The 17,589-nt window shown below is 46.9% G+C and overlaps 1 protein-coding gene across 1 annotated transcript in view; it reads right to left on the bottom strand.

The window, feature by feature from the left end:
- Window positions 1-17,589, bottom strand: part of LOC132779722 (SCO-spondin-like) — a 165,375-nt gene that overhangs the window by 142,094 nt on the left and 5,692 nt on the right. Inside the window, exons 4-8 of the mRNA XM_067470583.1 lie at window positions 13,532-13,702; window positions 12,076-12,332; window positions 11,614-11,719; window positions 8,182-8,340; window positions 7,821-7,903 (exon numbers count right to left, since the gene is read on the bottom strand). Coding sequence (XP_067326684.1) covers window positions 7,821-7,903; window positions 8,182-8,340; window positions 11,614-11,719; window positions 12,076-12,332; window positions 13,532-13,702 — 776 coding nt within the window. The remainder of the gene's footprint in view (window positions 1-7,820; window positions 7,904-8,181; window positions 8,341-11,613; window positions 11,720-12,075; window positions 12,333-13,531; window positions 13,703-17,589) is intronic.

Raw genomic sequence — 17,589 nt, 5'->3', positions numbered from 1 at the left:
CAAGTTGAAGAGGAGGGGGCACCTTCCTCTTATGATGATGATTATTTATATCCAGCTTTTTCTCTCCACAAAGATTTCAGATCCTTCTACACTGTCATGTAACTCAGATGGTCAAAGCAGATGACTCACGTTATATCCACTTTGAACTGGATGATAAGAATCTACACTGCCATATAATCCTTTTCAAAGCAGATAATCTGGATTTTATATGGCAGGGACGCATCTTTGTTCCGCATCTCCAGAGGTGCATCTTCACCACTGCAGAATGAAATCAGCTTGGCACCATTTGCACTGACCCTGGCAGCCCTGGGAGTTGTAGTTTTGTCAAAGGTCTCTCACCGAACTACAACTTTCACTATTCCATAGCAGAAAGAGGAGTTCTTCTCGGTTGGGTTTTTTTCAGTGATTGGTTTGGAGGTGGGGGGGGGGGGGGGGCACCAAAATACTGTTAGCTTACACTTAGGAGCCTAGTGTCTAGATCTAAAGAAGTAATGCTCCCCATGCTCTATTCTGCCTTGGTTAGACCACATCTGGAATATTGTGTCCAATTCTGGGCACCACAATTCAAGAGAGATATTGACTCTAAGCTGGAATGTGTCCAGAGAAAGAGGGTGACTCAAATGATCAAGGGTCTGGAGAACAAGCCCTATGAGGAGCGGCTTAGGGAACTGGGCATGTTTAGCCTGAAGAAGAGAAGGCTGAGAGGAGATATGATGAGGGCCATGTATAAATATGTGAGAGGAAGCCACAGCGAGGAGGAGGGAGCAAGCTTCCTTTCTGCTTCCTTGGAGACTAGGACGCAGTGGAACAATGGCTTCAAACTACAAGAGAGGAGATTCCATCTGAACATGAGGAAGAACTTCCTGACTGTGAGAGCCGTTCAGCAGTGGAACTCTCTGCCCCGGAGGGAGTGTGGTGGAGGCTCCTTCTTTGGAAGCATTTAAGCAGAGGCTGGATGGCCATCTGTCAGGGGTGATTTGAATGCAATATTCCTGCTTCTTGGCAGAATGGGGTTGGACTGGATGAAGGCCCAGGAAGTCTCTTCCAACTCTTTGATTCTATGATTCTATGACTACTTTGGCCAAGTCAGACTTCCCAAGATACAGGTTTTAACTGTGCGAATGCTCCCCTGGTCACCGCTGAAACCTGGTGTTCCAGGCTCAGCGATGAGTCCAGGATCACACCCAAGCTGCAAACCTGCGTCTTCAGGGGGAGTGTGACCCCATCCAACACAGGCTGTAACCCTATGCCCTGTTCGACCTTACGACTGACCAGGAGGACCTCTGTCTTGTCTGGATTCAATTTCAATTTGTTTGCCCTCATCCAGTCTGTCGCAGCGGCCAAGCACCGGTTCAGGACCTGGACAGCCTCCTTAGTAGCAAGTGGGAAGGAGTGACAGAGTTGGACATCATCCGCGTACAGATGGCACCGTACCCCGAAACTCTGGATGATCTCCCCCAGCGGCTTCATGTAGATGTTAAACAACATGGGAGACAATAATGAACCCTGAGGAACCCCACAAGACAATGATTGCACTGACCTTTGCTCTGACCTTTTTCTGATTTGGAACACAGGTATGTTGCCTCTCTGGGAAGCATTTCATATTGCACAGTTAAAGCACCATGATTCCGCTTGAACTACCATGGCAGAAGCCTATGGAATCATGGGATGCAGGGGTGGCTGAAGCAATAGGCAAGATACGCATTTGTGTATAGTGCAAATCCCCGAGGAGCACTCTTGAGGTGCTCCCAACCCTACCCCCAAGTCGAAGGGGAGGAAGGAGCTTCCTCCCCAAAGAAAAGAAAGAAGGAAGCCTTTTTTACACACAGCGAATTGCACCTTGCTTTTACGCACAGCAAGAATGTATCCGGGATTGTGGCGCAGCTGGCTGAGTGTCAGCTGCAGTAAGATCACTCTGACCAAAAGGTCATGAGTTCGAAGCCAGCCTAGGTTGGAGTGGGTTTCCAACCAATTGTGTAGCCTGTTGTTGACCTTTGCAACCCAAAAGACAGTTGCATCTGTCAAGTACGAAAATTAGGTACCACCTTAAAAAAGTGTGGGGAGACTAAATTAACTAATTTATGAAGCCATAAAAAAGACTCCAGCAAAAAGCATGCGGGGAATGCGGAAGTACTTCCATCAGTGTCGCAAATGGACGATGAAAGCGACAGCTCCCCTGGCGGCCAGAAAAAGTTAAATAGCCTCTGTCTATGTCTGTATATATTGTATGTCAAAATTGGCATTGAATGTTTGCCATATATGTGTACACTGTAATCCGCCCTGCGGGGTGAGGAGAAGGGCGGAATAGAAAAGCTGTAAATAAATAAAATAAATAAATATCCAACGCCGCCTTTTTTCCATCTTTTCCCAGACCTTCCCAACATCTTTGTGGGGAGGAAAGGGAGGAGAAGGAAGAGAAAGGAACCCCCATTTTCCGCCCCATCGAAAGGGAGGAGGCGCTTCCCTCTTTTCCTTGTCAAACTGTTAGGCCTGGGTAACAACGGAAAAATTTGTTTCTAAAATCGATTTGTATTTGGGGGGTTTTTTTGTTTCGAAATAATTACAAAATTTTCCCTTAAAAAAGTTCGGTATTTACGAAATTTCGTAAATGTGAAAAAAATTACAAAACATTAACGAATCGATTTCCGAAACAATAACGAATCGATTCGTTAATGGCGGATGCAACCGCGAAATATGCTAAAAAACCTCCAAAACCTTCTGAAGCTTCCCTCTCCCTCTGTTGTTGACTGTTGGTGTGATATTATAATTTTTTTACACTAATTAAACAAAAAACGTGCCCCAGACATGTGGAAATAATAACGAAACGACCTCAGAACAATAACGAAACGAATACAATAACGAAATACGAAGCATTTACAAAACGTGTTTAAAAATTCGTTTTTAAAAAAAATTGCTCCAGAATGGTTCGTTATCGTTTTGTAATTGAAAAAAATAACGAATTATTAACGAATTACGAATTAACGAAACGAAACCGCCCAGCCCTACAAACTGTGCCAAATGCGCTCTGCTTTTACGCACGGCCGAAGGAGCCTTGTTTGATGCATGAGCAAAAGTACCCTTTCTTTGATCTTTTCCTACTTCGCCCCTCCGTTCCCCCTCCTCTAAAGTGAAGAGGAGGAAGTGAAGGAGGAAGAGGAGGAAGAGGAGGAAGGGAATCCCCCTCTGCACACACCTCCCGCCCCCAACGAAGCGGAGGAAGGCGCTTCTTTTTGTCCTCACCAACTGTGCCAAATGTGCCTTTGCTTTTACGCACAGACAAAAGCACCCCCGTTTGGGTCTTTTCCTGGAATCCCACTCCCATATCTGGGAAGGAGAGGAAGAGGAACCCCGCTTCCACCCTGCCCCCAAGTTGAAGAGGAGGGGGCACCTTCCTCTTATGATGATGATTATTTATATCCAGCTTTTTCTCTCCACAAAGATTTCAGATCCTTCTACACTGTCATGTAACTCAGATGGTCAAAGCAGATGACTCACGTTATATCCACTTTGAACTGGATGATAAGAATCTACACTGCCATATAATCCTTTTCAAAGCAGATAATCTGGATTTTATATGGCAGGGACGCATCTTTGTTCCGCATCTCCAGAGGTGCATCTTCACCACTGCAGAATGAAATCAGCTTGGCACCATTTGCACTGACCCTGGCAGCCCTGGGAGTTGTAGTTTTGTCAAAGGTCTCTCACCGAACTACAACTTTCACTATTCCATAGCAGAAAGAGGAGTTCTTCTCGGTTGGGTTTTTTTCAGTGATTGGTTTGGAGGTGGGGGGGGGGGGGGGCACCAAAATACTGTTAGCTTACACTTAGGAGCCTAGTGTCTAGATCTAAAGAAGTAATGCTCCCCATGCTCTATTCTGCCTTGGTTAGACCACATCTGGAATATTGTGTCCAATTCTGGGCACCACAATTCAAGAGAGATATTGACTCTAAGCTGGAATGTGTCCAGAGAAAGAGGGTGACTCAAATGATCAAGGGTCTGGAGAACAAGCCCTATGAGGAGCGGCTTAGGGAACTGGGCATGTTTAGCCTGAAGAAGAGAAGGCTGAGAGGAGATATGATGAGGGCCATGTATAAATATGTGAGAGGAAGCCACAGCGAGGAGGAGGGAGCAAGCTTCCTTTCTGCTTCCTTGGAGACTAGGACGCAGTGGAACAATGGCTTCAAACTACAAGAGAGGAGATTCCATCTGAACATGAGGAAGAACTTCCTGACTGTGAGAGCCGTTCAGCAGTGGAACTCTCTGCCCCGGAGGGAGTGTGGTGGAGGCTCCTTCTTTGGAAGCATTTAAGCAGAGGCTGGATGGCCATCTGTCAGGGGTGATTTGAATGCAATATTCCTGCTTCTTGGCAGAATGGGGTTGGACTGGATGAAGGCCCAGGAAGTCTCTTCCAACTCTTTGATTCTATGATTCTATGACTACTTTGGCCAAGTCAGACTTCCCAAGATACAGGTTTTAACTGTGCGAATGCTCCCCTGGTCACCGCTGAAACCTGGTGTTCCAGGCTCAGCGATGAGTCCAGGATCACACCCAAGCTGCAAACCTGCGTCTTCAGGGGGAGTGTGACCCCATCCAACACAGGCTGTAACCCTATGCCCTGTTCGACCTTACGACTGACCAGGAGGACCTCTGTCTTGTCTGGATTCAATTTCAATTTGTTTGCCCTCATCCAGTCTGTCGCAGCGGCCAAGCACCGGTTCAGGACCTGGACAGCCTCCTTAGTAGCAAGTGGGAAGGAGTGACAGAGTTGGACATCATCCGCGTACAGATGGCACCGTACCCCGAAACTCTGGATGATCTCCCCCAGCGGCTTCATGTAGATGTTAAACAACATGGGAGACAATAATGAACCCTGAGGAACCCCACAAGACAATGATTGCACTGACCTTTGCTCTGACCTTTTTCTGATTTGGAACACAGGTATGTTGCCTCTCTGGGAAGCATTTCATATTGCACAGTTAAAGCACCATGATTCCGCTTGAACTACCATGGCAGAAGCCTATGGAATCATGGGATGCAGGGGTGGCTGAAGCAATAGGCAAGATACGCATTTGTGTATAGTGCAAATCCCCGAGGAGCACTCTTGAGGTGCTCCCAACCCTACCCCCAAGTCGAAGGGGAGGAAGGAGCTTCCTCCCCAAAGAAAAGAAAGAAGGAAGCCTTTTTTACACACAGCGAATTGCACCTTGCTTTTACGCACAGCAAGAATGTATCCGGGATTGTGGCGCAGCTGGCTGAGTGTCAGCTGCAGTAAGATCACTCTGACCAAAAGGTCATGAGTTCGAAGCCAGCCTAGGTTGGAGTGGGTTTCCAACCAATTGTGTAGCCTGTTGTTGACCTTTGCAACCCAAAAGACAGTTGCATCTGTCAAGTAGGAAAATTAGGTACCACCTTAAAAAAGTGTGGGGAGACTAAATTAACTAATTTATGAAGCCATAAAAAAGACTCCAGCAAAAAGCATGCGGGGAATGCGGAAGTACTTCCATCAGTGTCGCAAATGGACGATGAAAGCGACAGCTCCCCTGGCGGCCAGAAAAAGTTAAATAGCCTCTGTCTATGTCTGTATATATTGTATGTCAAAATTGGCATTGAATGTTTGCCATATATGTGTACACTGTAATCCGCCCTGCGGGGTGAGGAGAAGGGCGGAATAGAAAAGCTGTAAATAAATAAAATAAATAAATATCCAACGCCGCCTTTTTTCCATCTTTTCCCAGACCTTCCCAACATCTTTGTGGGGAGGAAAGGGAGGAGAAGGAAGAGAAAGGAACCCCCATTTTCCGCCCCATCGAAAGGGAGGAGGCGCTTCCCTCTTTTCCTTGTCAAACTGTTAGGCCTGGGTAACAACGGAAAAATTTGTTTCTAAAATCGATTTGTATTTGGGGGGTTTTTTTGTTTCGAAATAATTACAAAATTTTCCCTTAAAAAAGTTCGGTATTTACGAAATTTCGTAAATGTGAAAAAAATTACAAAACATTAACGAATCGATTTCCGAAACAATAACGAATCGATTCGTTAATGGCGGATGCAACCGCGAAATATGCTAAAAAACCTCCAAAACCTTCTGAAGCTTCCCTCTCCCTCTGTTGTTGACTGTTGGTGTGATATTATAATTTTTTTACACTAATTAAACAAAAAACTTGCCCCAGACATGTGGAAATAATAACGAAACGACCTCAGAACAATAACGAAACGAATACAATAACGAAATACGAAGCATTTACAAAACGTGTTTAAAAATTCGTTTTTTAAAAAAATTGCTCCAGAATGGTTCGTTATCGTTTTGTAATTGAAAAAAATAACGAATTATTAACGAATTACGAATTAACGAAACGAAACCGCCCAGCCCTACAAACTGTGCCAAATGCGCTCTGCTTTTACGCACGGCCGAAGGAGCCTTGTTTGATGCATGAGCAAAAGTACCCTTTCTTTGATCTTTTCCTACTTCGCCCCTCCGTTCCCCCTCCTCTAAAGTGAAGAGGAGGAAGTGAAGGAGGAAGAGGAGGAAGAGGAGGAAGGGAATCCCCCTCTGCACACACCTCCCGCCCCCAACGAAGCGGAGGAAGGCGCTTCTTTTTGTCCTCACCAACTGTGCCAAATGTGCCTTTGCTTTTACGCACAGACAAAAGCACCCCCGTTTGGGTCTTTTCCTGGAATCCCACTCCCATATCTGGGAAGGAGAGGAAGAGGAACCCCGCTTCCACCCTGCCCCCAAGTTGAAGAGGAGGGGGCACCTTCCTCTTATGATGATGATTATTTATATCCAGCTTTTTCTCTCCACAAAGATTTCAGATCCTTCTACACTGCCATGTAACTCAGATGATCGAAGCAGATGACTCACATTATATCCACTTTGAACTGGATGATAAGAGTCTACACTGCCATATAATCCACTTCAAAGCAGATAATCTGTATTTTATATGGCAGGGACGCATCTTTGTTCCGCATCTCCAGAAGTGCATTGTCACCACTGCAGAATGAAGGCAGCTTGGCACCATTTGCACTGACCCTGGCAGCCCTGGGAGTTGTAGTTTTGTCAAAGGTCTCTCACCAAACTACAACTTTCACTATTCCATAGCAGAAAGAGGAGTTCTTCTCGGTTGGGTTTTTTTCAGTGATTGGTTTGGAAGGGGGGGGGGCACCAAAATACTGTTAGCTTACACTTAGGAGCATAGTGTCTAGATCTAAGGAAGTCATGCTACCCCTCTATTCTGCTTTGGTTAGACCACACCTGGAATATTGTGTCCAATTCTGGGCACCACCATTCAAGAGAGATATTGACAAGCTGGAATGTGTCCAGAGGAGGGCGACTAAAATGAGAAGGGTCTGGAGAACAAGCCCTATGAGGAGCGGCTTAAGGAGCTGGGCATGTTTAGCCTGAAGAAGAGAAGGCTGAGAGGAGACATGACAGCCATGTATCAATATGTGAGAGGAAGCCACAGGGAGGAGGAGGAGGGAGCAAGCTTGTTTTGTGCTTCCCTGGAGACTAGGACGTGGAACAATGGCTTCAAACTACAAGAGAACATTAGGAAGAACTTCCTGACTGTGAGAGCCGTTCAGCAGTGGAACTCTCTGCCCCGGAGTGTGGTGGAGGCTCCTTCTTTGGAAGCTTTTAAGCAGAGGCTGGATGGCCATCTGTCAGGGGTGATTTGAATGCAATATTCCTGCTTCTTGGCAGAATGGGGTTGGGCTGGATGGCCCAGGAGGTCTCTTCCAACTCTTTGATTCTAGGATTCTACTTGAGAATTACCTAGGGCCAGCCCTGATGGAATGCGTAGCCCATCGTCTGTTTGACACTTACTGAACTGGAATCTGGGACGCGCCACGAATTGCCGAAGCCAGCGGCCGAAGCCACCAAGTCCCCTCCCAGTCGTAGGAAGTCATCTGGGACAGAAAAGGAGAATGAAGAGGGAGGAGGGAAATATGGCAGCAGAAAGAAAATATGACCCCTTGTCGTCGTCCCCAAAATCTCCCCCACTCCACAAAATAATAGACAAGTGTCACCCCCAAAATGGCCCAGTGTACCCAGAGGATGCAATTTTACTCAGGAATGACTGAGAAATGTGGAAGTGTCTAATTTTCCACTCCCCAAAGGGCCCTCTGTCTCTGCTCCTCAAGGGAGGCTGAAAGGAAGTAAACAAGTTCTGCAGGGAGTGGCTTACCTGCCGGATCATCATTGTAGACCCCACAGAGCCCTCGGGTGGCCCCTCTCTGGTCCGCGCCCACCGTGACATAGATGGTATCGCGCCCGTCAGATTTGACTCGGACGCCCAGGCCGCTCTCCACAAAGAGGAAGTCCCCCAGCCACCAGACGCTGATTCCTGGACAGAGCCAGGGAAGAGAGAAGAAGAAGGGGGTCAATGGGGCAGCAAAGGAGGGCAGTGAGTAAAAGAAAGAGAATATATGTATGTATGTATGTATGTATTATGGAGCCTCCAGCGGTGCAGTAGGTTAAACCGCGGAGCTGCTGAACTTGCTGACCGAAAGGTCACAGGTTCAAATCGCGGTGAGCTCTCGCTGTTAGCCCCAGCTTCTGTCAACCTAGCAGTTTGAAAGAATGCAAATGTGAGTAGATCAATAGTTACCACTCCAGCGGGAAGGTAATGGCACTCCATATAGTCTTGCCAGTGGCCACATGACCTTGGAGGCATCTACAGACAACACCAGCTCTTCAACTTAGAAATGGAGATGAGCACCAACTCCCAGAGTCAGACACAACTGGCCTTAACATCAGTGGAAAACCTTTATCTTTACCGTACCAGTTTTTCAGCATCTATATTTCCCCCTTCTCACCCTGAAGGGGACTTAGGGTGGATCACAGAACACACATACGCAGCAAACATTCAATGCTGTTTTTTTAGACATACAGGACTAACAAATAGAGGTATATCGCCATTTTCCGGCTTTGGCGTCTGGAGGTTATGCTCAATTTCGACCACAGGAGGGTGATGTCACTCCATCCGCTATGATGACGGGCTCTTTGATCACAGACTTTTTTCCTCCTTGTTCTTTGATCACTGGCATTTTGTGGTGCTGTAAAATACCTCCCCGCTTAAGAGGTACCTAATCTTTCTACTCACCGCTCAGCTGTTTTCAAACTGCTTAGGTGGACAGTAAGCTGGGCTGACAGTCAAGTGCTCAATCTGACTTGGACTTCGAACTGCTAACCTTCCGACTGGTAATGATCTATTGCTGTTGGTGATTAACCAGCTGTGCTAAAAGTTCTGAATGGAACTAGGACGAGACCCAAGACTGATGCAAATGGGCTTCTGCCCCACTTCCTTTTTCCTCTGCAGAATCACAGGAAGATGTGAAGGGGGGGGGGGGGGTGAGGCAAATATCAAGAGTTTTCGGTTTCTAGGATTTTGAATCTGCATATTCACATATTTGCACTTTTTTTTGGTCGTGTCAGGAGAATCCTGTTGTGAGAGAATTGGCCGTCTGCAAGGACGTTGCCCAGGGGACGCCCAGATGATTTTGATGTTTTATCATCCTTGTGGGAGGCTTCTGTCATGTCCCTGCATGAGGAGCTGGAGCTGATAGAGGGAGCTCATCCACCTCTCCCCAGATTCGAACCTGCAACCTGTTGGTCTTCAGTCCTGCCGGCACAGGGGTTTAACCCACTGCGCCACCGGGGGCTCCTATATTTGCACCTAAAGTGCAAAGCTTAAAAGAGCTGCCTAAGGGGTTGAGCATGTTTTGAGGACAGGGTTCACCACCACAAATAACTCATTTGAAATTCAGACTCAAACCCAGAATGGGGTTGCTGCCCATCTCCTGTTCCCTGTCAGCTTTAGGAAGAGTTGTGGCTGATCTCCTGCCTTTAAGACAGGGAATCTCAATGTGTCAAAACCTCCTCATCAAGAAAAAGGCCGACCTCTGCAAGATATTTTTGCTCACCAGGATCTTTTCCCTGAAAAAATTAATTGATGTGACACTTTTGGGGAGAAAGTGATGCATCTTGAGCAAAATGTGCTGATTGTGCAGCAGAATGTTGTAGGTTTTTGTTTTTGTTTTTGCAAGCTGTTTTTGTGTCTCTGCAAACAATGTCTCAGAACGGGGTTTAGGTTTTTTGTGAAACAGAGGGTGGATGAGAAAAACTATTGAAACAACATGCCAAAAGATCTCTTTGTGATGTCAAGCACCCCCCCCCCCCCCCAAATAAGGGATAGTGACATAGTTCTGCAAAGGGCAAGGGCACCAGACTACACAACAAGGGTTAAGTCTTGGTCACATTGCCAAGGCACTGACAACAGCAAGGACCCCACGAGGCTTTTGGGAAATGGCTGGATCTTGGGACTTCTGCCCTTTGCGGGAGCTGTAGTTTCCAAGGACCGAGTGATGGACTTTGGTGCTCTTTTCAACTCAGCGCCCATCTGTTGGCTTCTGCCTGTTAAAAAAGGGACTCTTTGCTGCATGATTTTGGCCATTTGCCGCCCCCATTTTCACGAACCTTCTGCCGGGGCATGGGATTTCTAGTTTCCTTTTTTTTCTCTTTTAAATAAAAGCTCGACATTTTAATAAAAATGAAGATGTGGGGTGGGAAGGGGATTCTTTTTGTATGATCCTGTCTAAAATAATGCTGTATGAATTGTATTCTGTTTTCCATCTTTCCTTTTGACTTTTGCCCCACAAAAGTGATCAGAAACTGCTGCTAGGCTCGAGGAAGATTCCTATCTCCCTCGAAACCCAGATTGTTGATTGATTCACCTACACAACACAATAGTCACCAACCCCTGTCTCGCCTTCCGAGCCGGCTAGCGAGATAAGGAATTCCATGGGATTTTGGAAAAGGAAATAATTAAGAAATCACAAAGGGCAACGTTGATCCTTTGAGGTCCGAAGCCCGATCTTGTTGATTCTCCCCCCAAAAGCCCATCAAGAACAGGAAATCTTTGCTTGCTACCCTCACACTCTGCCAGCCAAGGACAATACTCCATATTCCGGCCGGCCAGCTATCTGTAATCCCATCATTTCCCCATTGTTTTGAGATCGTCCCGCCTCCCCTCTCCTGATTCGTCCATTTCTAGGAGCGAGAGGAATGCGCTGATTGGCCCTCTAGAGGCGGAGAAGCACGCTGATTGGCTCGGAAGCGGGGCGGGCTGCCAAGCCTCCTCCCAGCTGTTCGGCCATCAGCCAATCAGCAAAAAGCCGGCCGGCAAGGGGGCAGGCGGGAATTTTGAAACCTTTTCCTTTGAATTTTCGTCTATAAACATGCTTGTAACATGCCTAGCTTTATGCTTGTGGTGGAATTATTCCTACAATGCATCCGATCTCAGCTGAATCGCAAATAAAGACACCTTGATTGCTGAACTTCTTCCACTTTGCTGAGCATTATTATTTTTAATATTTTAAATTGCTGAAATTAGCTTCACTGGTCTCACCAAGGTTTATTAAGGACTCTCTTTGGTGCAGTCCTCGGGATCTCCCTAGCTGGGGTGATCCTCCTAAAGGTAGCTCGATATCATTTGAACACAATCCCTTCTTGTATGGAAGGAAGAGCTAAGGGAAGATCTGCGTCCCTGCTCCCAACCCCATTGGGAGATGATGCCCCATCCAAGTCCCCATCCAAGCGCCTGCCTTGGCCCTCTCACCTTTCTGCAAGCGCGCTTCTCCTTCTGGCACCGCAGCCCCATTTATGGAGACGTTCCGTCCCTCAGCCACAACCAGATCCAGGCCAAAGAGCATCCGGAGGGTCCGCTGGGGAGAAAGGGGCAGTAGGTGCATCTGAACACAGCTCCTCAATCCCAACACTGACTGAGACAGGGTCAACATCAGTGTCCTTTCGCCTCCTCTCTTCTAACCCTCACTGCAAAACCTACTGGAGGGCTCCCATGTCAGCAATATGCCAATCTACTCCAGATTTTACTTTTAGTTTCTAAATATCCTTCCAAGTTTTTGGCTCCAATTAGGTGCTGGGAATCCCCTTGGGAAGCTCCCTCAAAGTTCAGGCTCCCCTCCTGCTGAGGTGGAAGCCTCTGGTTGGCACTGAAGGGTATGCCTCTGAGTTGTCTTGCTGGCCTATGGCTCAATCCAGGGCCCCATCCCAATCTTACCCTGGAGCACTGGCCTGGTGCGCAGCCCCCTTTGCTGCTGGTCCTGGAGGAGACATAGATGGCCCAGGTGCCATCGGAGGCAGCAGCCAAGGCGTAGGTGCAGGTGCCGTGGAAGCGGAAATGCTTGCCGTCAAAGGTGCGGTAGTGGAAGCCGGCCCAAGTCATGCAGGTAGCAAAGGGGCGCCCGGGATGCCCTGAGCGCAGCAGGAGAGCCGTGGGGCCCAATGGCCGGACCAAAGAGGTTGAAGGCAGGTCGTCTGGGGAGAAGGAAGGAGAAGAGTTGGCCCACAGCCCTTGGCCCCATGAGCCTTGGCTGGTGGGCGTTTAGCTCCAGAAAAGGGAAGAATGAAATGAAATATCAAATTCAGGTGCTGTCGGCCAATGCTTGGCATCAGATGAAGGTACAAGGATGCAAAAGTGGAAGCGCCCATGCCAGGCCCGTAGCCAGGATTTCGTTTCGGGGGGGGGGGGCTAAAAAAATTTCAGGGGGGTTTCGGGGGGGGCTGAGTTTCGGGGGGGGGCTGAGTCTGAGTGAAAGAGGGTCTAGCCTAGCAAACCTTTTGTATCATTGCCCCAATACCCCCATGCATATGGGATATATTGAGTATGGTGATCAGATCATGACATGAATAAACATAACAGTTTAAATAATGCACCAGTAAGGCCTTTTCGCGAACCACCATGAGAATTTCGGGGGGGGGGGCTGAAGCCCCCCGAGCCCCCCCCCCCCCCCCCCCGGCTACATGCCTGGCCCATGCAGTGGCATCACTCATGGAGGTGTGTTATGCACTGATGCATGCATCCCCTGCACAAAGGTGTGCAGTACACATTCAACTGTGCATTTGGTTAGGCTTTTGGTGTCTTGGTTCAGACACACAATGCTGCATTGTTGAAAGCTTTCCTGGCTGAAATCACTGGGTTGTTGTAGATTTTTCGAGCTGTATGGCCATGTTCTAGAAGCATTCTCTCCTGACGTTTCACCTGCATCTATGGCAAGCATCCTCAGAGGCTTGTAGCCCAAAAAACCTACAACACACAACGCTGCCTTTGAAAAAAAAGATACAGGGAGATGTCTATGAGGTCAAAAGAGACCAAGACAGGGCCAAGGAGAATGAGGAGAATACCATTATTCCAATTAGTATTGTTGCTGAAGTTTATAGCAATAGGACATTTGTGTATTGACATTCAGTCCTACTGGAATGAGGAGCTGGAGCTGACAGAGGGAGCTCAACCCATGCTCCCTGGATTCAAACCTCCAACCTGTCAGTCTTCAATCCTACCGGCACAAGGGTTTAACCCACTGCACTACTGGGGCAATGGAAACGTATTATTTTTCACAAGTAACTTCACAACAAGCTGTGGCCCTTTCCCACCTCTTAGCGCACCAGGTGTGCAGCTTGGATGGGTCCAAGAAGGGGAAGAGAGGGGCAGAAAGGCCACCTGGGCACGCACCCACCTTCCAGGGGGAGGGAAGAGCAGCCAAAGCAGAGGTGGGAGGAGGCGTTCTGCCAGCTGTGGCCCCAGAGGTGTCGGCAACACTCCTCCAGGCTGAGCAGCGAGGCGTTCTGCAGACCCGGCACGTCCTGGCACTGCCACGTGGAGAAGCAGCGGCCCACCGTGTCCTTCCCTGGAAGCGGCAGAAGAGACAGAGAGAAAACTGCAAATATGCGGTCTACCCAACCACTGTGACAGCGGTGGTGACAACATGTTTTGCTTTGGGAGGCTAAGGTTGTCTGGGGAAGCCCTGCTCTTGGTCCCACCTCCTTCGCAGGTAGGAATGAGAGACAGGACCTTCTCCGTGGTGGCTCCTCAGCTGTGGAACTCCCTCCCCAGTGATATTAGAGCAGCTCCCTCCCAGAACAAAAGTGAAAACCTGTCTCTGGGATCAAGCTTTTGGAGATTAACTATAGAGCGACAATAACTACAAAATATGGGCAATGATTTTTGGAACGGCCCCAGATTACAACTATGTATTAGGCTTGGGTAACCACGGAAAATTTGGTTCTAAACTCGTTTTGTTTTTAGGGGGCCCTTGCGTTTCGTTTTTTTTAATAATTCCGAAATTTTCCTTTAAAATTCTTTGAAATTTACGAAATTTCGTAAAATTATGAATCGATTCATTAATGGCGGACGAGATTGCGCAATATGCTAAAAAAAAACCTCCAAATGGGACAGGGGGAACTTCTGAAGCTTCCCTCTCCCTCTGTTGTTGACTGTTGGTGTGATGAAACAAACAACAACTATAAAACTTGCACCAGACATGTGGAAATAATTACGAAATAATTTCGAAATAATTACGAAATAAATTTAAAAAATGTTTCGAATCTTTATTACTCCTCACACTATTCCTGCATGGCTCAATATTGGATCGTAAGCTAATTTAAATACGAATTAATAACGAATTACGAAATTAACGAACAAAACCGCCCAAGCCTACTATGTATGGTGGTGAATGTTTTATATGTTGTAATGTGCATTCATTTTGATTTTAAAATGTTAGCTTAAATGTATTTGAATTGAATGTTTTCCAAAGGCATTGGATAGTTGTTAGTTGACTATATGTAAAGCTGCTTTGAGCCTCTTTGAGGGTACAGAAAATATTTATTTATTATTTAAAACTTTTATATCCTGATCCTTATATTGTGTCCAATTCTGGGCACCACAATTCAAGAGAGATATTGACAAGCTGGAATGTGTCCAGAGGAGGGCGACTAAAATGATCAAGGGTCTGAAGAACAAGCCCTATGAGGAGCGGCTTAAGGAGCTGGGCATGTGTAGCCTGAAGAAGAGAAGGCTGAGAGGAGATATGACAGCCATGTATAAATATGTGAGAGGAAGCCACAGGGAGGAGGAGGGAGCAAGCTAGTTTTCTGCTTCCCTGGAGACTAGGACACAACGGAACAATGGCTTCAAACTACAAGAGAGGAGATTCCACCTGAACATGAGGAAGAACTTCCTGACTGTGAGAGCCGTTCAGCAGTGGAACTCTCTGCCCCGGAGGGAGTGTGGTGGAGGCTCCTTCTTTGGATGCTTTTAAACAGAGTCTGGATGGCCATCTGTCAGGGGTGATTTGAATGCAATATTCCTGTTTCTTGGCAGAATGGGGTTGGACGGGATGGCCCAGGAGGTCTCTTCCAACTTTAGGATTCTATCTTTTCTACCTCCGTAGAGGGACTCAGATCAGCTCACAGCAAGGATTCAATGCTAACAGGACAACCTAAAATATCAAAACACTCTAACAACAAACATCAACAACGAATTAAAATACATAAAGGGCAAAATACATATGTCAATTCGCCATGCTAAAATGATGTACAGTTCAGTTCTGGTCCATAACTTTGGTCAATTGCCGGTCTCAGCCATCATTCAGGGAATGCCTCGTTCCATAGCCATGATTTCACTAGCTTCCTAAAAGTCAGGGGGGAGGGGACAGATCTAATCGGGAGAGAGTTCCATAGCCGAGGGGCCACCACAAAGAAGACTATGTCTCTCGTTCCCACCAGACACGACTGCGAAAGTGGTGGGACCAAGAGCAGGGCCCCTCCAGAAGATCTTAGCATAGGGGAGGATACGTTCGGATAGGTAAACTGGGCCGGAACCGTATAGGGTTTTGTGGGTTAAAACCAGCACTTTTATTTATTTATTTTATTTATTTCATTTACTTATACCCCGCCCTTCTCACCCCGGGGGAGGACTCAGGGCGGCTTACATAGGAGGCATAATTAGATGCCTAAATCTATCGACAAACAATATAAAATACAAAAACAATTCAACAGTTAAATTAAAACATCAGTGCACAATAAAATATTAAAAAACCATCTCATGCTCGGGTTCAGAGTCCATATGTCCATTCCATTCCATTTGTCCTTGTCTATCGTTAAATCCTTCATTTAGTTGCCAGTGTGTCCAAAGGCTTGATCCCAAACCCAGGTCTTCAGTTTTTTCCGGAATGCCAGAAGGGAGGTCGCCGATCTAATCTCCCCGGGGAGTGAGTTCCACAGGTGGGGGGCCACCACCGAGAAGGCCCTGCTCCTCGTCCCCGCCAACCTCACCTGTGAGAGTGGCGGGGTCGAGAGCAGGGCCTCCCCAGAAGATCTTAAGCTTCGAGGTGGGATGTAGAGGGAGATCCGTTCGGACAAATACACTGGGCCGGAACCGTATAGGGTTTTGTAGGTCAAAACCAGCACCTTGAATTGTGCTCGGAATTGGATCGGCAGCCAGTGGAGTTGGCACAACAGGGGTGTGGTATGCTCCCTGTACGCCGCTCCGGTGAGCAATCTGGCTGCTTCCCGCTGGACTAGTTGAAGTTTCCGAGCAGTCTTCAAAGGCAACCCCACGTAGAGTGCGTTGCAGTAATCCAACCGGGATGTGACAAGAGCGTGGACCACCGTGGCCAGATCAGACTTCCCAGATCAGACTTTTAATTGTGTTCGGAAGCTAATTGGCAGCCAGTGGAGCTAGCACAACAAAGGAGTTGTGCACTCCCTGTACCCCGCTCCCGTCAATAGCCTGGCTGCCAAACGTTGGACTAGTTGCAGCTTCCGGGCAATATCAGAGGCAACCCCACATAGAGAGAAAGGCGGGATATAAATAGAGTAAATAATAAATAATAAATAAAGTAGAAGAGAGAAGCACTCTTGTCCTCATTGCTCATGATCAAGCGGGGAGGTCTGGTGTCAGGAAGGGAAAGCCACTCTGGGTTGCAGTCCAGACCTGAAAGGAGTTACCCAAGGTCCCACTCCCTCCAAACCGTGCCAGCATCTTCAGCACCTCCATTATTTAACACTAGCCGTCCCCTGCCATGCGTTGCTGTGCCCCAGTCTGGGTATATGTGTTTTTTGTGTGTATATACGTGTGTATATATATTTGTGTATATATGTGTGTTTGCGTATATGTGTGTGTGTGTATGCATATAAGTGTGTGTATATATTTGTGTATTTTTGTGTTTATATGTGTACATGCATATTGTGTATGTGTGTGTGCTTGTCTATATGTATATTTGTGTGTATATATGTATGTATGTAGATACATACATATATACACACAAATCAGGAAGGGAAAGCCACTCTGGGTTGCAGTCCAGACCTGAAAGGAGTTACCCAAGGTCCCATGCCCTCCAAACCGTGCCATGAATGTATGTGTGTATATGTATGTATGTAGAGCCTAAAGACATGGTTATTCGAGAAGGCATTTAACTAAGTGCTATAATAATCGACAATGACGACTGGAAGGGAATATGGATTACGAGATTGGTTATGATTCTACGATGAGACGGAGCGGATTATTTTAGTGTAATTATATTGTTAGTGTATTATTGATGGTTAGGATGATATTTTGTTGTGTTAGTGCTTTATTGTAAATTTGTCTTTTATATGTTGTACACCGCCGTGAGTTGCCCTAGGGCTGAGAACGGTGGTCAACAAATGCAGCAAATAAAATAAATAAATAAAATAAATAAATGTATATGTGTGTGCATGTATATGTGCATGTGTATATGTATATATGTGTGTATGT

Source organism: Anolis sagrei, chromosome 6 (genome assembly GCF_037176765.1).
Source record: "Anolis sagrei isolate rAnoSag1 chromosome 6, rAnoSag1.mat, whole genome shotgun sequence".
NCBI classification, from domain to species: Eukaryota; Metazoa; Chordata; class Lepidosauria; order Squamata; family Dactyloidae; genus Anolis; species Anolis sagrei.
Note: the sequence above shows the minus strand (reverse complement) of the source record. Positions and strands in the feature narration are given on the sequence as shown.